Below are 15,133 nucleotides of genomic sequence, written 5' to 3' on the forward strand. Positions count from 1 at the left end.
ATGTGAAGACTGGATAGAAGGCCTTTCCTTGTAAGTTTACAAAAATATATAGGCAATAGCGTAACTTAAGAAGTCTGTTTTACTTGTTACAGAGATCCCAAAAAAGTATTCGCTGCTTTTCAGACATTCCAGACAAGGTCACTTGTAACAAAAAAGTCAAGTTCTCTAAAACATGATTTTAAAAGCGTTTCTTTTCTTCAAGTGAACAGGACATCTGCTTTTAAGCTCAACTTTTTAGTCAGTTAAGACTGAATTTATTTAAGATTTTATGTGAACATACGCATAAACACAAATAAGTTTACTTTCAACACGTTTGCACGGAGGAAAAAAAAAAAAAAAAGGTTAACCCTTCAAAATGTAACAGAGCAGGTCTGGTTAGTATGTATCTATTGCAAATCTTAAAGATCCTGTGATTTAGGCCCACCCATCCAGAAAGCAGGGGAAAAGTCTCAATGAAAGAAAATTCACGTTCAAGTCTAAGTGGTGTGTTGAAGAGCCAGCAGCCTACGTGACACCATGAAGCTAATCACAGTATCCAAACGAGCAGACCTGCCTGGGCTACTAAAGCAGTGTATCTTCCTGAAGGCGTCAGTGACTCCCCAAGTTATTTTCTGTTTCGAAGGCGTTTAGATTTCCTAGGACAGTCTGTGGATTCAACCGCCTTCCTCCGTTTTCTAGGAGATTGTTCATTTGAACCAGAACCTGAAGAACTTCCTACTGCGCTCTCCATCACCTCTCGCAGCTTGCGTTCGAGCTCAGCCAATCGGGCGTTCTGTTCACCTATGATTTGGGTTTGCTCTAGCAGTTTCTGATCTTGATCTTGGAGTTGTTTCTGTTGCTCTTGCACTTTGGTGCGAAGCTCTGAGATTTCTCGCTTTAGCACTGTCACACCTGCACCGTTTGCTTTTACTTGCTGCTGGAGTTTGGTGACTTCCTGTCTTGAAGGATTCTGCTTGGAGAACAGCTGCATTGTTGTTAGTGCTGCAGAGGGCCCTGGAACTTCAGAGGAAATTCTGGTTAGTACTCCACACCATTTAGACAAAAGCAGAAATCGTGTCCCACCTCTCCTACTTTGCTTACCCCTACATCACCCCCAAGCACAAATCTGAATACTGGCTGGGTGAACATGGAAACAGACTTACTGTTATTTTAAGTATCTAACAAGAGCACGTGGCATTTCAGGTCACAGCTAGTTCAATTTTAAATACTTGGATTTCCAATAACATGGAAAACAGCTCATTCTTCATTTTCCATATATAAGCCCCCCCCACCTTCAGCCAGATCAACAATTACAGAGAGAACATGTGATCAACTAGAGTTAGTGACACATGTTAAGTGAAAAACCTGCAGTACAGCTATAAATTAGACGTATTATACAATATCTATGTGAAATGCATTTCAGTAGGGCACTCTTATTCTGCTGTCATAGTTGTAGATAGCTACAATTCTAATTGTTTCTTATTCAGGGCTTAACAAGATATCTCAGTTTAACTTACTTTTTAGAAGAAGGGGATTTATTTTCCATGATGATGTATACTCATTCTTCCTAAGTCCTAAAATCATACTGGAGTTTGAGCTTGGGAATGTTGTTTTTATTAAAATTCCTGCAAATCAAGGAGACTAACAGCTACTGTATAATTTCTTTCACTTCTAACATAAAAAGGTATCCATCACTTTTTCTACTGTTTTACTCTTCTAGCAATGCAGTGCAAGTAAAATGAAGACAGAACAATCTGGAACAGCCTTGAACAGTCATCCTCTTCTTTTTTTTCTTTAAGATCCACTTATTTGACACTAAAGGGTTACCATTACATATGCTATTCCCTCAACACAGGATAGGTACTTTCACATCACATTAAGCCTTGGGTTTGGTGAGCAGATTGACATCAACTATGGTTTTGGGCAACGCTTCCTTAGCTGACAGACTCATTGGAATTGAGGTATAATTATCTAGATATAATTAAGAGGTGGAATACAGCCTTATGGCTGAGGGGATGGACGAGACATGCAGCAAACCACAAGCAGTTCCTACAGTTCAGCCTATCATTTCTGGTTAAGCTGTAATTTTTTTTTTTTTTGAGTTATCCTTTCAAAGGGCATATTCTGCAATCCAATTCTCCAATAGTGTGTGGAAAGAAGTTCAGGACGGGGAAAACACTACAGTTCTACTAACTTTTTGCTTCTGGCCATTCTATGAGGCAACTACCTTAACACTTCGGTTCACATCAATTATGGAAAGCCTGAGAGTTTTACAAAGGACGAGTTTGTTTATTTACAGACTATTATTTTAGCTGCCTTTTCAGTGTTACCCACAAGCATTTTGATTGTTAACATATACCTTGTTGCTTTGGGAATGCAAAGAAAGCACAAATTTGTGTGTTCTAGCTCTCTATGTACTACAGCAGCTTAGGCCAATTCATTTGCTGATCCTTACTAAATATAAAAGGCGTCTTGAGTTGTCATCTCATGTGCCAAATTTCAACCAAGTGCAATGATAAAGTCTCATTCATTGGTGGCACAAAAGCGTTTGTTTAATGAATACACACTATGCATAATTGTAACATACATTCAAGTGACCGTTCTTTTGCCAATACAAAGCCTCCTTAAATTACAAAGCGAATGAATTTCATGGCTGGCATTCTTAAGAAACAAGTATCGTTAATTCCTATGTGATAAAGCTCACTTATTGAAGGGAGGGAGCTTTAAAAAGATAGTGCTCTGAGTTTTAATAAATAAAATAATTAAAAAAAACAACAAAAAACCCCACTTAGCTATACACTGGAATTAATACCTGGGGCAGCTCCTATCAGACGTCCTGATACATCTGACCCAGGAAGCTTCCTTTTCAGTATTGGAACAATCTTCTCATCAAAATATTCCATAGCCATGGAAGAAATGTCCCTTAGTTCTTGAAGAACTTCATGAGCTCTCTGAGGAGCTCTTGTAGAGTTTACATACCTTAGCACACGGTAAATTTCATCTATTACCTAAAACATTTAAGAAGAATTAGGATTTTTCTGATAAAGACAAGATTATCTCAGATCATTCTAAAAGCGTTGGCACATCAGAGACTTTCACTACAGAACTACTACTCCTGCACATCACTCTGTGTGTTAGTTCTTTATTAGTGTTTGGAAATGAAGTATCGTTTGCGATATACCAGACAAAACCATTCACTTGATGGATCACAATTCTATTGAAACTCATGAATTAACACGTGTGAAATTGTTTTACTGCATCCACACTGGCATTCTACATGCTCAGTAAAGCATCATCATTTCTTTTTGGAGAACCAAGATGAAAACTGTTCAGTAAGCAGTCATTCCCACAGCCAGTCATGAGATGTACACAACACAGGAATGGAATAACAAGAATTACTGTTACGTCAGTCTGAAGAGCTGTAAATATTTACATGAATTCACTTGCTCCTACTCAAAATATTGCAAATTTGGATTACACCCAAAATGTATTACTTTATGAAATACCAATCCAGGACTGGCAGAGAGCATAAGCACCCTCTTAACAGGCTTGAAAAGCAGCCTTTTGTTTAGCAGAACTACAGAGATGAAAGGTGCCTCACTAATCTATGAATTACAGTCTGTGCAGGCCAAGATAGAGTGCTGATTTCTTACTACAGAAACTACCAAGCCAGGAATTTTGCACATGATTAAGAATGGCTTAAGACTTTACTGAAGGATGTGGGCCTTAAGAGCCTAGAACCAACAGAGCATCCCATCTCACAAGAGAAAGAAGCTCCCAAAGGCTTCTTTCTCTAATTTTATTCACATTGTATCCCGTCAGTAACAACATCCACAAAGCATTTTTTTGCTATCCTCAACATAAAATCTTGCAGTGGCACTTCACTATGAAGTGTTAAGAACCCTTAACACAATACGCTGAACCTCAAACCAGGATTCACGTGTTCTAACACATTCATTTCCTGAAAGTTCTGCAGCAGCTTCATTCAAACATGGCAGGTGGGGGAAAATCACATGCTGAACCTTGAATAGGCTTGACCAAAATCTGACTTCCTGGTGAACTGATAGCTGTGGTGAAAGAGCAGCAGCGGTATCAAGCTCGTATACCAAGTAAACAGTTAAAAAGATCTCTTTTAGCTGTTACATAGGAATACAAATAATGTCTTTATGACCCAGTGCCCAGAAGGAAAATGGCTGCCAAACTTGTTTGCACAACTCCTACACACCCCAGGTCTAGCTTCAGCACTGCCTTTCCACCTACCCCTCAGGAAAAGTAAGGCAACATTTCTTTTAGGTATTCTATTCAGTACATGAATATCACGGCCTTACATTTATTTGACTTTGTTATATTACACTGTATTTTAAATTAGATTATAGATATAAAAGTAATACAAACTTAATAAACCTAAATATATTAAACTATAGTAATTTAGATTAACTTAGTATTAAGGTAATAAAAATGCATGGAAATCAAGTTACCTCTTCATGACAAAAACTGTTTCATGCCGATAGCCTATCCTGCTGTACTGAATGCAGAAACGCCTGCCGTGCTTCATCTCAATCCAACAGCTAACTTCTGCATTCATCCCAGAGCAACCCAGTTCAGCCCATGAATAGCAGAACGTTAAGCTAATGGACACAGATTTTGTTTCAATCCAAGCTTTTTTTGAGTTTCTTCCTCAGACAATGATCTTGTCAATTCCCCTCTATTCCTCTGTTTTTACAGCTTATAAAACAATCCTATAACTTGATTAATTTATACTTTATGCTGGGATAGTAGTCTGAAATATCAGAACTGTTTAGTAGTAATAATACTGAACAAAGTTTACGTACATTTAAAGTTTACCCCCCTAATTCACAGAAACACCTTGTCCACAGCAACACTGAAAGGTGCTTCCACATACTATATACATCTCACTTCAATTAACTTGAAGTATTCAAACCCATATGAAAAAAAACTTAGTCTTCTGCTGTATCTTCTGCTGACCTGGAGTCCAGCTATTTTGTACAGTTACAAGTCAGAGTTAAACCCTACATGTCCCCTGTTATAAAAATCCTTGTAAAAATCCTGAGGGAAAGTAGATATTAAATTTTAAATGGTATTTAGATACAGTCTGGTTCATTCATTTCACACTGCCTGTTACAGAAGAGCATTAACTTGTGTGTTCTAAGTATCTCAATCAGTTTCAGTAGCATATACATTACATAATCTGGAGCAGCTGGGACAAATTTACTTGAAGTTACACAGTTATGTTTTTTAAAAAACATACACATTCACATAAATTAGACTATGTTTTACCTTTCCAGGTATGAAGCAACAGAGATTGGAATCCACATACTTCATGAAAGTCATATTTAACAAAGAGAGTCTCGTTTCTACAGCAGCAAGGATGTCTGCATGACGAGCTAACGAATGGTTTCTTCTTTCTGACTCTCGTCTAGAAGACAGACCATTAAGTGATTTACATACAGTAATTCAACAAGGAGTTCACAAAATATAACTTTAACTGTCACTCAATTTAATCCTTAAAACCATTTAGAGGTTTGAAAACATAACCGCTACATTTGTTCTGTCTACGGACAAAACACAGCAGAGATTAGATATCAGCTCATAACAGCATTGCACACTTTCTGAAGACAATTTTTTTTTCCTCTAAGTAATTACATCTTCTGCTACCCATAAACTCTGTATGTCATTTGGGATGCTAAAAGCAGGCTTTCAGTACTAACTAGCAGCAGACAATGAGTCAGGGTGGTTATTTTTATCCTCCCATATTCCTGCATTTAATATTTCAATGCAACACACAGATTTAATACAGCATTACTGCTTGCTACAACGGTCAAGCTGAGGTACAAGCTTTTGGCAAATAATCTCAGCAGTAAGTAGCATTTAGTTTCTTCACTTTGACTGGGAAATCTGATAGGATAGGGCAGCAGCAATTGCACATATACACTGGAAAGAGGAGAAAAACTATTGCTTTTAAGAGAACCTTAAGCTCCCCGTAATGAGAGCTCACAGTCTCCTCCCTTTCCTAATTTAATCCCTGGCACTGAAGAACCTTGCCTTTTAAGCAGAGCCATAGACAAATCATCGGTTTGTCTTGAAGAGGAATAGCATTTATTCATTCCTAAGCATCCCTTCTGGATTTGCCAGAAAGGCTGAAAAACACAAGACTCTTCTTTACTCTGTTTAGAACACCAGAGACAATTTCCAATATTCCAGCTCCTAGTATAGTATAATGCAAGGTACATTCATCCACACCATTATCTTGTAATTAGATCTTAGGTTATAATGCTTTCAGGGGGAAAAACAGAAAACAAAAGAGATTCAAATTCTCAAGATATGTAACCAAATTAGCCAGCAAGAATCTCCCTTTTAGTATAATGCTAAAAAGAATCTAGCACATTGAAGTTCAACAACAATTTTAGCTGGTACATACCTTGGAAGCTGAGCTTTAACTTGCTTTTGACACAAGTTGTGGTATCTTTCCACTTTTAGAAATCCCTGATTTAACATTCGTTGACAAACCAAGTCCATTCGTTTACAAACCTGTATTTAAGTAAAACAAAAAAATCTTTTAAGTATCAAATAATGTCACAAGACACTTTTACTATTTATTATCTTACACATACTTGCTGAGTACCACAAGATTCCCTTAGCAGTTTTTCTTGAATTTCAAGACACAGAAACTGCAGTACAACTTAAGGCACTGCCATCTCTAATACTGATCAGGAAGGAATGCTACATTCCACACAGTTCACAACCAAGTCTCCTGATTCTGCATAACAAGAGACAGTAGGCTGAATTCCATTCATGCATAAGCAGACATAATTTCCTTCTAATGATAATGGAAGTTGAAAAGCCCTCTTGTCACTCAGAGTCACTCTGGTAGATGGTCTTGGACGTCTTTTCCAACCTTGGTGTTCTATGATTCTATGAAGTCAGTATTATCTCAGAAAGATGCCTTAGAAACAAGAAGTGATGTTTTTCCTTCAATGCTTATAGTTCATCTTTTGGAAGACAGACAAAAGAATTATGCACTACAGCACACAAGAAGCAAGATTCCTTTTCACATAGAAGTCTTCTCTGTTTAACAGATTCCTTTGCTGGCTATGTTGGATACCAACAGCTGTTTTCTTTCACAGCGGTAGGTAGTAATGACATTAATACCTGCTCTAATGCTACCAAACCCTGAAACAGAAAGTCACACTTGCACAAGGGCTGTGTTAACAATACAGTTATTCAGCAGGAGAAAAACAAGCAAGCAAAAAACTCCAAAATCCTAGATACATTGTTAGGGACAAACAGTGGAGAAGCACAAAGAGAAATTTTCATCACGTTTATACTGACATCTGGTGGCAGAAAATACCTCCCATATCCAAAAGGCAGCAGGCTGTAACAGCTAAGAACTGTGCTGGATTTTTAAACATAAGATTTTCTAATCTTACTCATTTGCCCTGGTTTCTGGACACTGTCCATGTTTGTGACAACAAGCAGTCTAGAACCCAAACACTAAACTGATACCATCAGAAACCAATAATGACTGTCTGCTGCTTACTTAATGTCACCTCTTAGATCTCAATTGATTCCCTGTGACACCATTTAAAAATACGACACTTGAAGTTACAAGAATAATATGCCTGTCTTAGACTGCTCTGTCAGCAGTCATACCTAAAGCAGCATTATCACCATTTTCAGTGCTCATATTGGTCCAAAACAATTTCTGATATTTCCTATCCCAATGGACTGTAAGAAAGCCAGAAGTTCAAACTTGCTCATATTTGCCGAGTTTTGTGGATATTTCCTTACTCTAGCCATAAGGCTACATCAGCCCACATTCCCTCAAATGCCAGCCCAAGTAGAACACTGTGTTCAAATTTCAGTGTTAGAAAGCTGTTCCAAGACCACATGAAATGTAAAAGGTGTCTCTGCTTAGCATGGTGACATGTATACAGTAACAGATCTGACAGAAGAGCTCATTTTCCACTTAGTTACAAACAAAGCGACTCAATCTGCTAGAGGACCGACAGCTTCCCTTCCTCCAAGCACGTGTTATTTCTTCCCAACTTCACTAACAGATGACCAGTATCAAAACTGGAGGTAAAAATGTGTTCTAAGTGTTCAGATTCATTGCATGTTCTTTTTTAAAATCAATAGAGGCTACACAGACACTGTATTTCATAACGCCTTTATAGGTTAAAGAATAAGTGACAAAATGCTGATGACTTCAGCAAGCCTTAAAATAGAAATGCCTGTAAATACAGATTTATTGAAACTGTGGAAAGATTAAAGCTGAGCAGTCCTTATTTGCACTCTGCAGAACACTAGTGCAAAGTTGCTGCAGAATCTAAGACACTTCTGATATGTGCCTCAATCCAAGGTAACCTTATCTTCAGTGTTCATGGAAGGCATTTATTAATTGTTTGCTTTTCACTCTGGGACTGTTTGTTTGGAGTCATGTAGCAATAGCCCAAATGGAAATATATTTCCAAGCTGAGACTAAGGACATCATTATTACCCCACTTCAGAAGTGTCCAGCTCTCATCCTCTTGGCTGACTGCATCTGGAAAGAGAACTTAGAGGGGCACAAGCCCATCCTACTGTTTTAGGACAACTGACCAAAGTTCTGTGACTGTGACACCACTATTGTAAACTGTTATGTAGCAGCCATGCTCAAAACTAACCACCCTTCGTTAGGAGGAGCACTACTCAGCATTCCAAATGTCACATAATTGCATCTCAAAAAGAAGACTTGTTTCTCCCAGACAAGGATGTTACCACATTTAATAGACAGTACACATATACATTTACCAGTAGAATTCAAAGTGATTTCAGAAGGAAGTACTGACTCAATTTTACTCTATTTTATTCAGGAAAGTGCAGGCTCCACTTAAGTGAATATGGCATCATACAAATAAGGCATAATTAAGTGAAATGACTTGTTCCAGAAAAACGGCTCTAGGTTTTCATTCCTGCTTTGCCATTTTCCTATTCACAACGTAAGGCTACTTAAAAAGTGTTCCCTCCCCCTGCAACAGCATTCAAAGCTATCAGTTTAGGGACTCCACACTTTTTGTCAGTGTATGTACAGTGTATGTACAGTGTATGTAAGCTTTGTTTAGGCCAATTGGTGCCCTGCCTTCCCCAGGGTGCTTTAACCCTAAGAATGTGGCATTCCATGGGATAATGAGGCTGTTTAGGAGCATACTTTTAATGAGCATGAGACCTAAGGAATTTAATCCCTGCCATTCAATTAATTTGGTCCCATAACATATCCTTAGCAGAATCCTACTCATTATGAAATGCATTATGAGAAGCAACTCAAGTAAGTTCTCAAAGAAAAGTTTGCTGTTTGTGCAATGCACAAACACACAAGTGTATCCTAAAGTTATCTGCCCTTAAAAACCTGACAATGATGAATTTCCATTATGAACTCATGCCTAAACAATGTTATTTTGAAATGCTATCATGATTCTCCATCAATATTGTCTGGAGTTATGTCCAGTTTCCTCACCTCTGTTTAGCCTCCAGTGAACCGCCAAAATAACACCTTTAGTTCTGCATGGCAATTGAAAAGATCGAGCTGATCAAGTATATGTGGTTTTGATTAGACCAGACCAGAAGGGCAGTGATTCTTGACGTTAGTGCTCGTTAAACAAGACAAGTGTGCTTTTCGTGTATTTTCTCACCTTGTGTACTTAAGGGTACCATGAGGAATTCGATGAAAATTAAGGTTTTTGGCTGTCAGCTACTCAAAAATTAAAAATAGGGAAAGATCAATTTCCCCACTGCCCATATGCCATGCTGTCCCACTGGCATCATCCAAGGGGACCCCTGGGGCAACAAAGCCAGTGAAGGGTGTAGAGCACCAGGGGAGGTTCAGGTTGAATATTAGGAAGAAGTTCTCTGAAAGTATGGTTAAGCATTAGCACAGGCTGTCCATGGAGGTGTTGGAGTCAGTGTCCCTGGAGGTGCTCAAGAAACGTGTAGATGTGGCATTTGCAAACAGGGTGGTGATGGGTCAACGGTTAGATAAGATGATCTGAAGCGTCTTTTCCTGCCTTCATGATTCTATGAGTAGTTTCCCTCATCTACATCTAGTTTTATTCCTTGTATGTGCATCCCTACTGATATTTATCCACTTTGTTTTTGCTGTTCTTGAAATGGCTCAAAGCAACAGTCTTCTTGAAAAAATGGACTTGTGCTACATAAGAGGGGTGTTTTCACTTCTTAAGAAACATGGAGAATTAAGCAGTTATTTAAGTCCTGATACCACCTTTCCCATTCTGAACTTCACTGCTGACAAAGCATTGTTTATAAACACTAACAGTCTTAGAGGAAGAAAAAAACCCTCCTACTGCTTAGTGACAGTTCCCACAGCTACCATTTATAAAATGCAACAGGAAAACTGAAGCAAAGAGCAGTGCCTAGTGCAGCAATAAAGAGTATATGATAGTAAGCACACCCAAACACAGTACATGTACTTCCCTTTATCCAAACTGTAGAGGCTGCCATCCATAGAAGTCATATTTTTTTCCCCCACACATCCACTATCTACTCTCACAGAAGAGGCAAATCTTTGGAGATTATAGGACTGACAGCATGCTAGAAATATTAAGTACCATATCATAGAATGGTCTGGGTTGGAGGGGACTCTGAAGCCCCCCCAGCCCCAACCCCCAGCCATGGGCAGGGCTGCCCCCCAGCTCAGCTGCCCAGGGCCCCATCCTACCTGGCCTGGAGCACCTCCAGCGATGGGGCACCACAGCTCTATGGGCAGCTGTGCCAGGGCCTCAGCGCCCTCTGAGTTAAAGACTGTACTATGTGTTTGGTGCAGTATGAATAAAACCAAAGCTTCTGCTTAAAGAGCTTTCAGTTTAGAATCAGGTTGCTGATCTGGGACAAATGCGGTCCAATTCTCTGCAGAAATACATATGTAATACTATCTGGTTTAAGCTAATGAGTTCTTAAACTAGAAACAGCACAGGCAAGTTGACAGAGGGTTACATAAGCTGCGTATTAATTCCCTCACTATTATTCCATACATGATCTCATACAAAATTGAGCAAGATCACAGCCAGTCATATTATGGCACAGTTTACACGAGGCTCCTGAGGCAGTTGAAGACTAATACTGATCTCCTCGCTGACCTCCGAGCTTTTTTGGGCACAACGAAGTTTGCAGATGGAGCTCGTATCTTTTATTAGATCCGTGAGCACGGCTGTGAGCAGCGGGCGGACTCTCGGGCAGACCCGGCTTTAAGTCTTCCTTTCCTGCCCCACTTTTCTTTCTATACACCGGGTAGGGTCCTCGGAGCAGCGATCTCGCCACCTCCTACACCCGGGGATTTACGTCTCCGGCACCCCGCGCTGCTTTACAGGGCTCGGAATGGGATCAAAGGCATGAAGAGGCGGCAGGGTCCCGCTAGGAACGCGGGCACGGCTCACACCTGCACGCCCGTACGGGAGGCGCGGGGCGGGCAGAATGGGGAAGCTTCAGCCCTGCCCAACCGGCTGCCCGGCTGCTCCCGCTCCGGCGGCTCCCGGGGCGGCCGCGGCACGGCCCCTCGCCCGCCTTCCCTCCCCTCCCCAGCCCCTACCAGGCGGAGCTGGCTCGTCTCGTCGTAGGACAGGAAGCTGAGGATGCTCTCGATGGCCACGATGGGCAGCCCCATCAGCGTGTTGCTCTGAGGCGGCTGCTCCAAGGGCGCCGGGGCTTCGGGAGACTGCGAGAGCGGGGGCGGGGAGAGCCGCGCCGAACCCGGGGCGCCGCCTTCCCCCTCCGACAGGAGCCGCTCCTCCGCCGCCGCCATCTTACAGCCCGTCCTTCCTCCGCTGAGGGCGGGCGGCCGGCCTTCCTCTGACGGCACTTCCGCTCTCGCTTGAGGAGGGCGGGGACTGCCGTGGGTCCCCGGGGCCCTGTAGGGTCAGGGGGAGCGGACAAGGTGGAGCGGGGCTCGCTGCCTGCGGGAGACCCGCTGCGAGGGATGGCTGAGGGCACAGGTGACCCTGTCAGCGAGAATAGAGCAGCATCTGGATTTGGTGTGTTCTTTACACCAAGTACTTAAGTAACTACTGTAGTTGCAGATGAGCTCAATAAACCAGCAGTTTGCCTCACACTGCTGGTTTTATACAGAACTGTAGGGGGTGGAAAGGACCTCTAGGGATCGTCTGGTCCAACCCCCTGCTGCAGCAGCTCCCCACAGCAGGTCACACACGGAGGCGTCTAGAGTATCTTCACAGGAGAGTCTGCAGCCTTTCTGGGCAGCCTGTTCCAGCACTGCACCGTTCTCACACTAAAAACATCCTTCCTTCCTGTGTTTGGACTCTGACAACTCCATATGGAATAGTAACATTGTGAATTTTTGTTACAGAACTGTAACAGCCTTGTGAAGGCCCCAGAACAAGACCTGTACTGTAACACTTTTGTGAAGGGTACTGAGCAACCCTATGCTGTGCGCAAGCGCAAGTCAGGAATTAGTGGTCTTGCTTAAGGTGATCTTAGGTCCCTCACACAACCACAACCCTCCATGACCACCATGTGAAGGGAGAAGCATAGCTGGTGCAGCATGCACGCAGAGCTTGATGCTGGACATCCTATGCCTGGCAACAACTCCTGGCTCAAGTAGAAGGGACCATCATACAGCATAAAAGGCATATGCTTTTGTCAGCCAGTGGCGCTTGCTCCTCTACATCCTCAGCCACCCCAGAAGCAGAAGGACAGACCCTCAGAATATAGAATCACAGAATTAAGGCCATATTGTACAACTCCCCTGCAATTAACAGGGACACCACAGCTAGACCAGGTTGCCCAGGGCCTTATCCAGCCTCACCTTGAAAGTCTCCAGGGATGGGGCATCAATCATATCCCTAGGCAACCTGTTCCATTGCCTCAATACCCTCACTGTAAAAGATTTTTTCCTTATATCTAACCTAAATCTACCCTCTCTGAGCTTGAACATCATGAGATTCACAGCAGTGACTTACTTTTCTTTCCCTTTCTCTGTCTCCTTTTCCTCTCTTGCTCTCCCATCTTTTAATAAATAAAGGCACACTTCTGCTTGATTAACACCTTGACTATTTTCTGAGTCTTAATTCGGGGGGACTGAGATCGATACAACAAACTGCAAGCCATTTCGGCTTGCAACACATGGAACTTCCCATGATCCAGTTGGTGTCCACTGCCCCTTTTTCTTTCGCTGGCCTCATCCACTTGACTATTGCCCATTAGATATTTATTAGCATTGATAAGATCTCCTCTCAGTCTCCTCCAGGCTGAACAGCCCCAGGTCTCTCAGCCTTTCCTTGTCCAAAAGATGCTCCAGGCCCTCATAATCTCTATGGCCTTGCACTGGACTCTCTCTAGGAGATTCCTGGGTTTTTTTTAACCAGGGATCCCAGAACTGGACACAGTACTCCAAATGTGGCCTCACCAGGCAGTTAGAGGGGGAGGATCACCTCCCTCAACCTCTTGGCCACAACAGTTGATGCGCACTAATCATGCACTGTGTTAGTCTCACGCAGTTCACTGTAAAGCTACAGGGTTTTCCTTTCACTCTATGAAAGAGAAGAAAGAGTAAGGTGGTCACACTGGGAACTGTATGAGTTTGACTTTCAGAGGTGTAATGGCTGCAAAGAGAGCTGGTTGCTGTGTTACAACGCTGCAGTAATCCCCCAACACAGCCAGACCTAACAAAATGCACAATTAATCAAATTCTGCTCTTTTATTTGCTTATACATTAGTGATGTTTCTTGGTCATAGTAGCTGTATCTGGTGTGGGAGTGCAGAACAAAGGGACCAAAGGCTGTATCTGGAACCTTCCTGATGCTTCTGAGTGTAGCCACTGGCACTTGCACTGTAGCTTCACAGCCATTTTACTCTGATAGGGGTGGGCACAGTTTTTGAAAGCTAGTAGTGTGAGTGTGCATATATTATTAGGGAATGGTGTTGCTTAAAACTGTCTTGCTGAAGGAAATAACTGTCAGTGTGGGAAGTGACAGCAACAAAGCCTATGGGAAAAAGTCACAAAATGTCTGGGGAGAATGGGACTGCTCATTATAGTACCTGTGCCAAGGTAGTACAGCTTTAATTAATGTAGGACTAAAGCAGTGGCTGCCTGGAGCATTCTGGTACAATTTTTTTTGGCTAAACTTATGGTCTTTGAAGGTTTATCATGACCCTTTTAATGTTCAGCTTCTCCCTTGGAAACCCATCTGGAACCTCTATCATAAAAGAAAAAAAAGGAAAATATTATCTTGGGAGCAGGGAAAATGTAAGGGTGAGACTTAATGTGTGTCATCCTAATGGCACTCCAAAAATGTGCACTGAAATTAATATTTCCTTTTTAGGAGCAGAACACATTGTGTATTTCCCCTCCTCCCCTTCCCATGTCATCAATGCTGCTGTAAAACGATCTGGCTATCTTAGAGAACAAGGGGTTATTTATGGGAATGGTTTTATGGTTTCTCCTTTCAGATGCACTCTGAGTGGTTTAAAACACACTTGAGAGAACTCTTTATAATCTTGTGACTTGGCATGGGAAGTCTATACTGGTAGTCCACTAATATTGTAAAAGCAATTGATTTTTTTTCCCTCTTAATATATGTAATTTAAAATAGTTTCAAGAATGCTTTCTGTTTATTCATGTAATTTGAGCAGTATGAGGTTTTGAATACTGCTTTACGTTTTAAGACAAACCTTTATGCCTAATAATATATAAGCTGCATTTTCTATACGTTTATTATATTAGTAAGTATAGTGTAACTGTGCTTACATAGGAATTGACAAGTGTAGGAACTGAAAAGTGGACATCTGGAAAGACAGGAGCAAAGGAAAGAAATCCAGCAGCTGAAGCTGAAGGTAGGTGTGTAAGCAGGCCAAGAACTGTGAGGTTAATAGGGAATATAGCAGCAAAGAGGAATAACGTGCTCAGAAATTCAGTATAAGAGCAGAAGCTGGGTGGGAGGAGAACAGATTTGTTTTATTAAGTTAGTATAATCAAGAGAAAAATAGAAAATGCCTTCCAACAAGGCAGGTTTTCTTTTCTCGGGTGGTGGCAGTTTGCTCACTTTGTGTATCTTATATATATATGTAAAAGGTGCTAAATTTGAAATCAGACAGTTATATTTGAGTAGCTGTATTTTCATACAGGCTG

At 41.4% G+C, this 15,133-nt stretch overlaps 1 protein-coding gene across 1 annotated transcript; it reads right to left on the reverse strand.

Moving 5' to 3' along the window:
• Window positions 1-604: 604 nt before the first annotated feature.
• Window positions 605-11,791, reverse strand: FBXO28 (F-box protein 28; the record flags this gene model as incomplete). The annotated part of the gene is made up of 5 exons (XM_079532536.1): window positions 605-999; window positions 2,792-2,987; window positions 5,278-5,416; window positions 6,419-6,528; window positions 11,579-11,791. The coding sequence occupies 5 exons, from the start codon at window positions 11,789-11,791 to the stop codon at window positions 605-607; spliced, it is 1,053 nt and encodes a 350-aa protein (XP_079388662.1).
• Window positions 11,792-15,133: the final 3,342 nt, after the last annotated feature.

The sequence above is a fragment of the Tetrao urogallus genome (genome assembly GCF_951394365.1).
Source record: "Tetrao urogallus genome assembly, chromosome: 2".
In the NCBI taxonomy this organism is placed as follows: Eukaryota; Metazoa; Chordata; class Aves; order Galliformes; family Phasianidae; genus Tetrao; species Tetrao urogallus.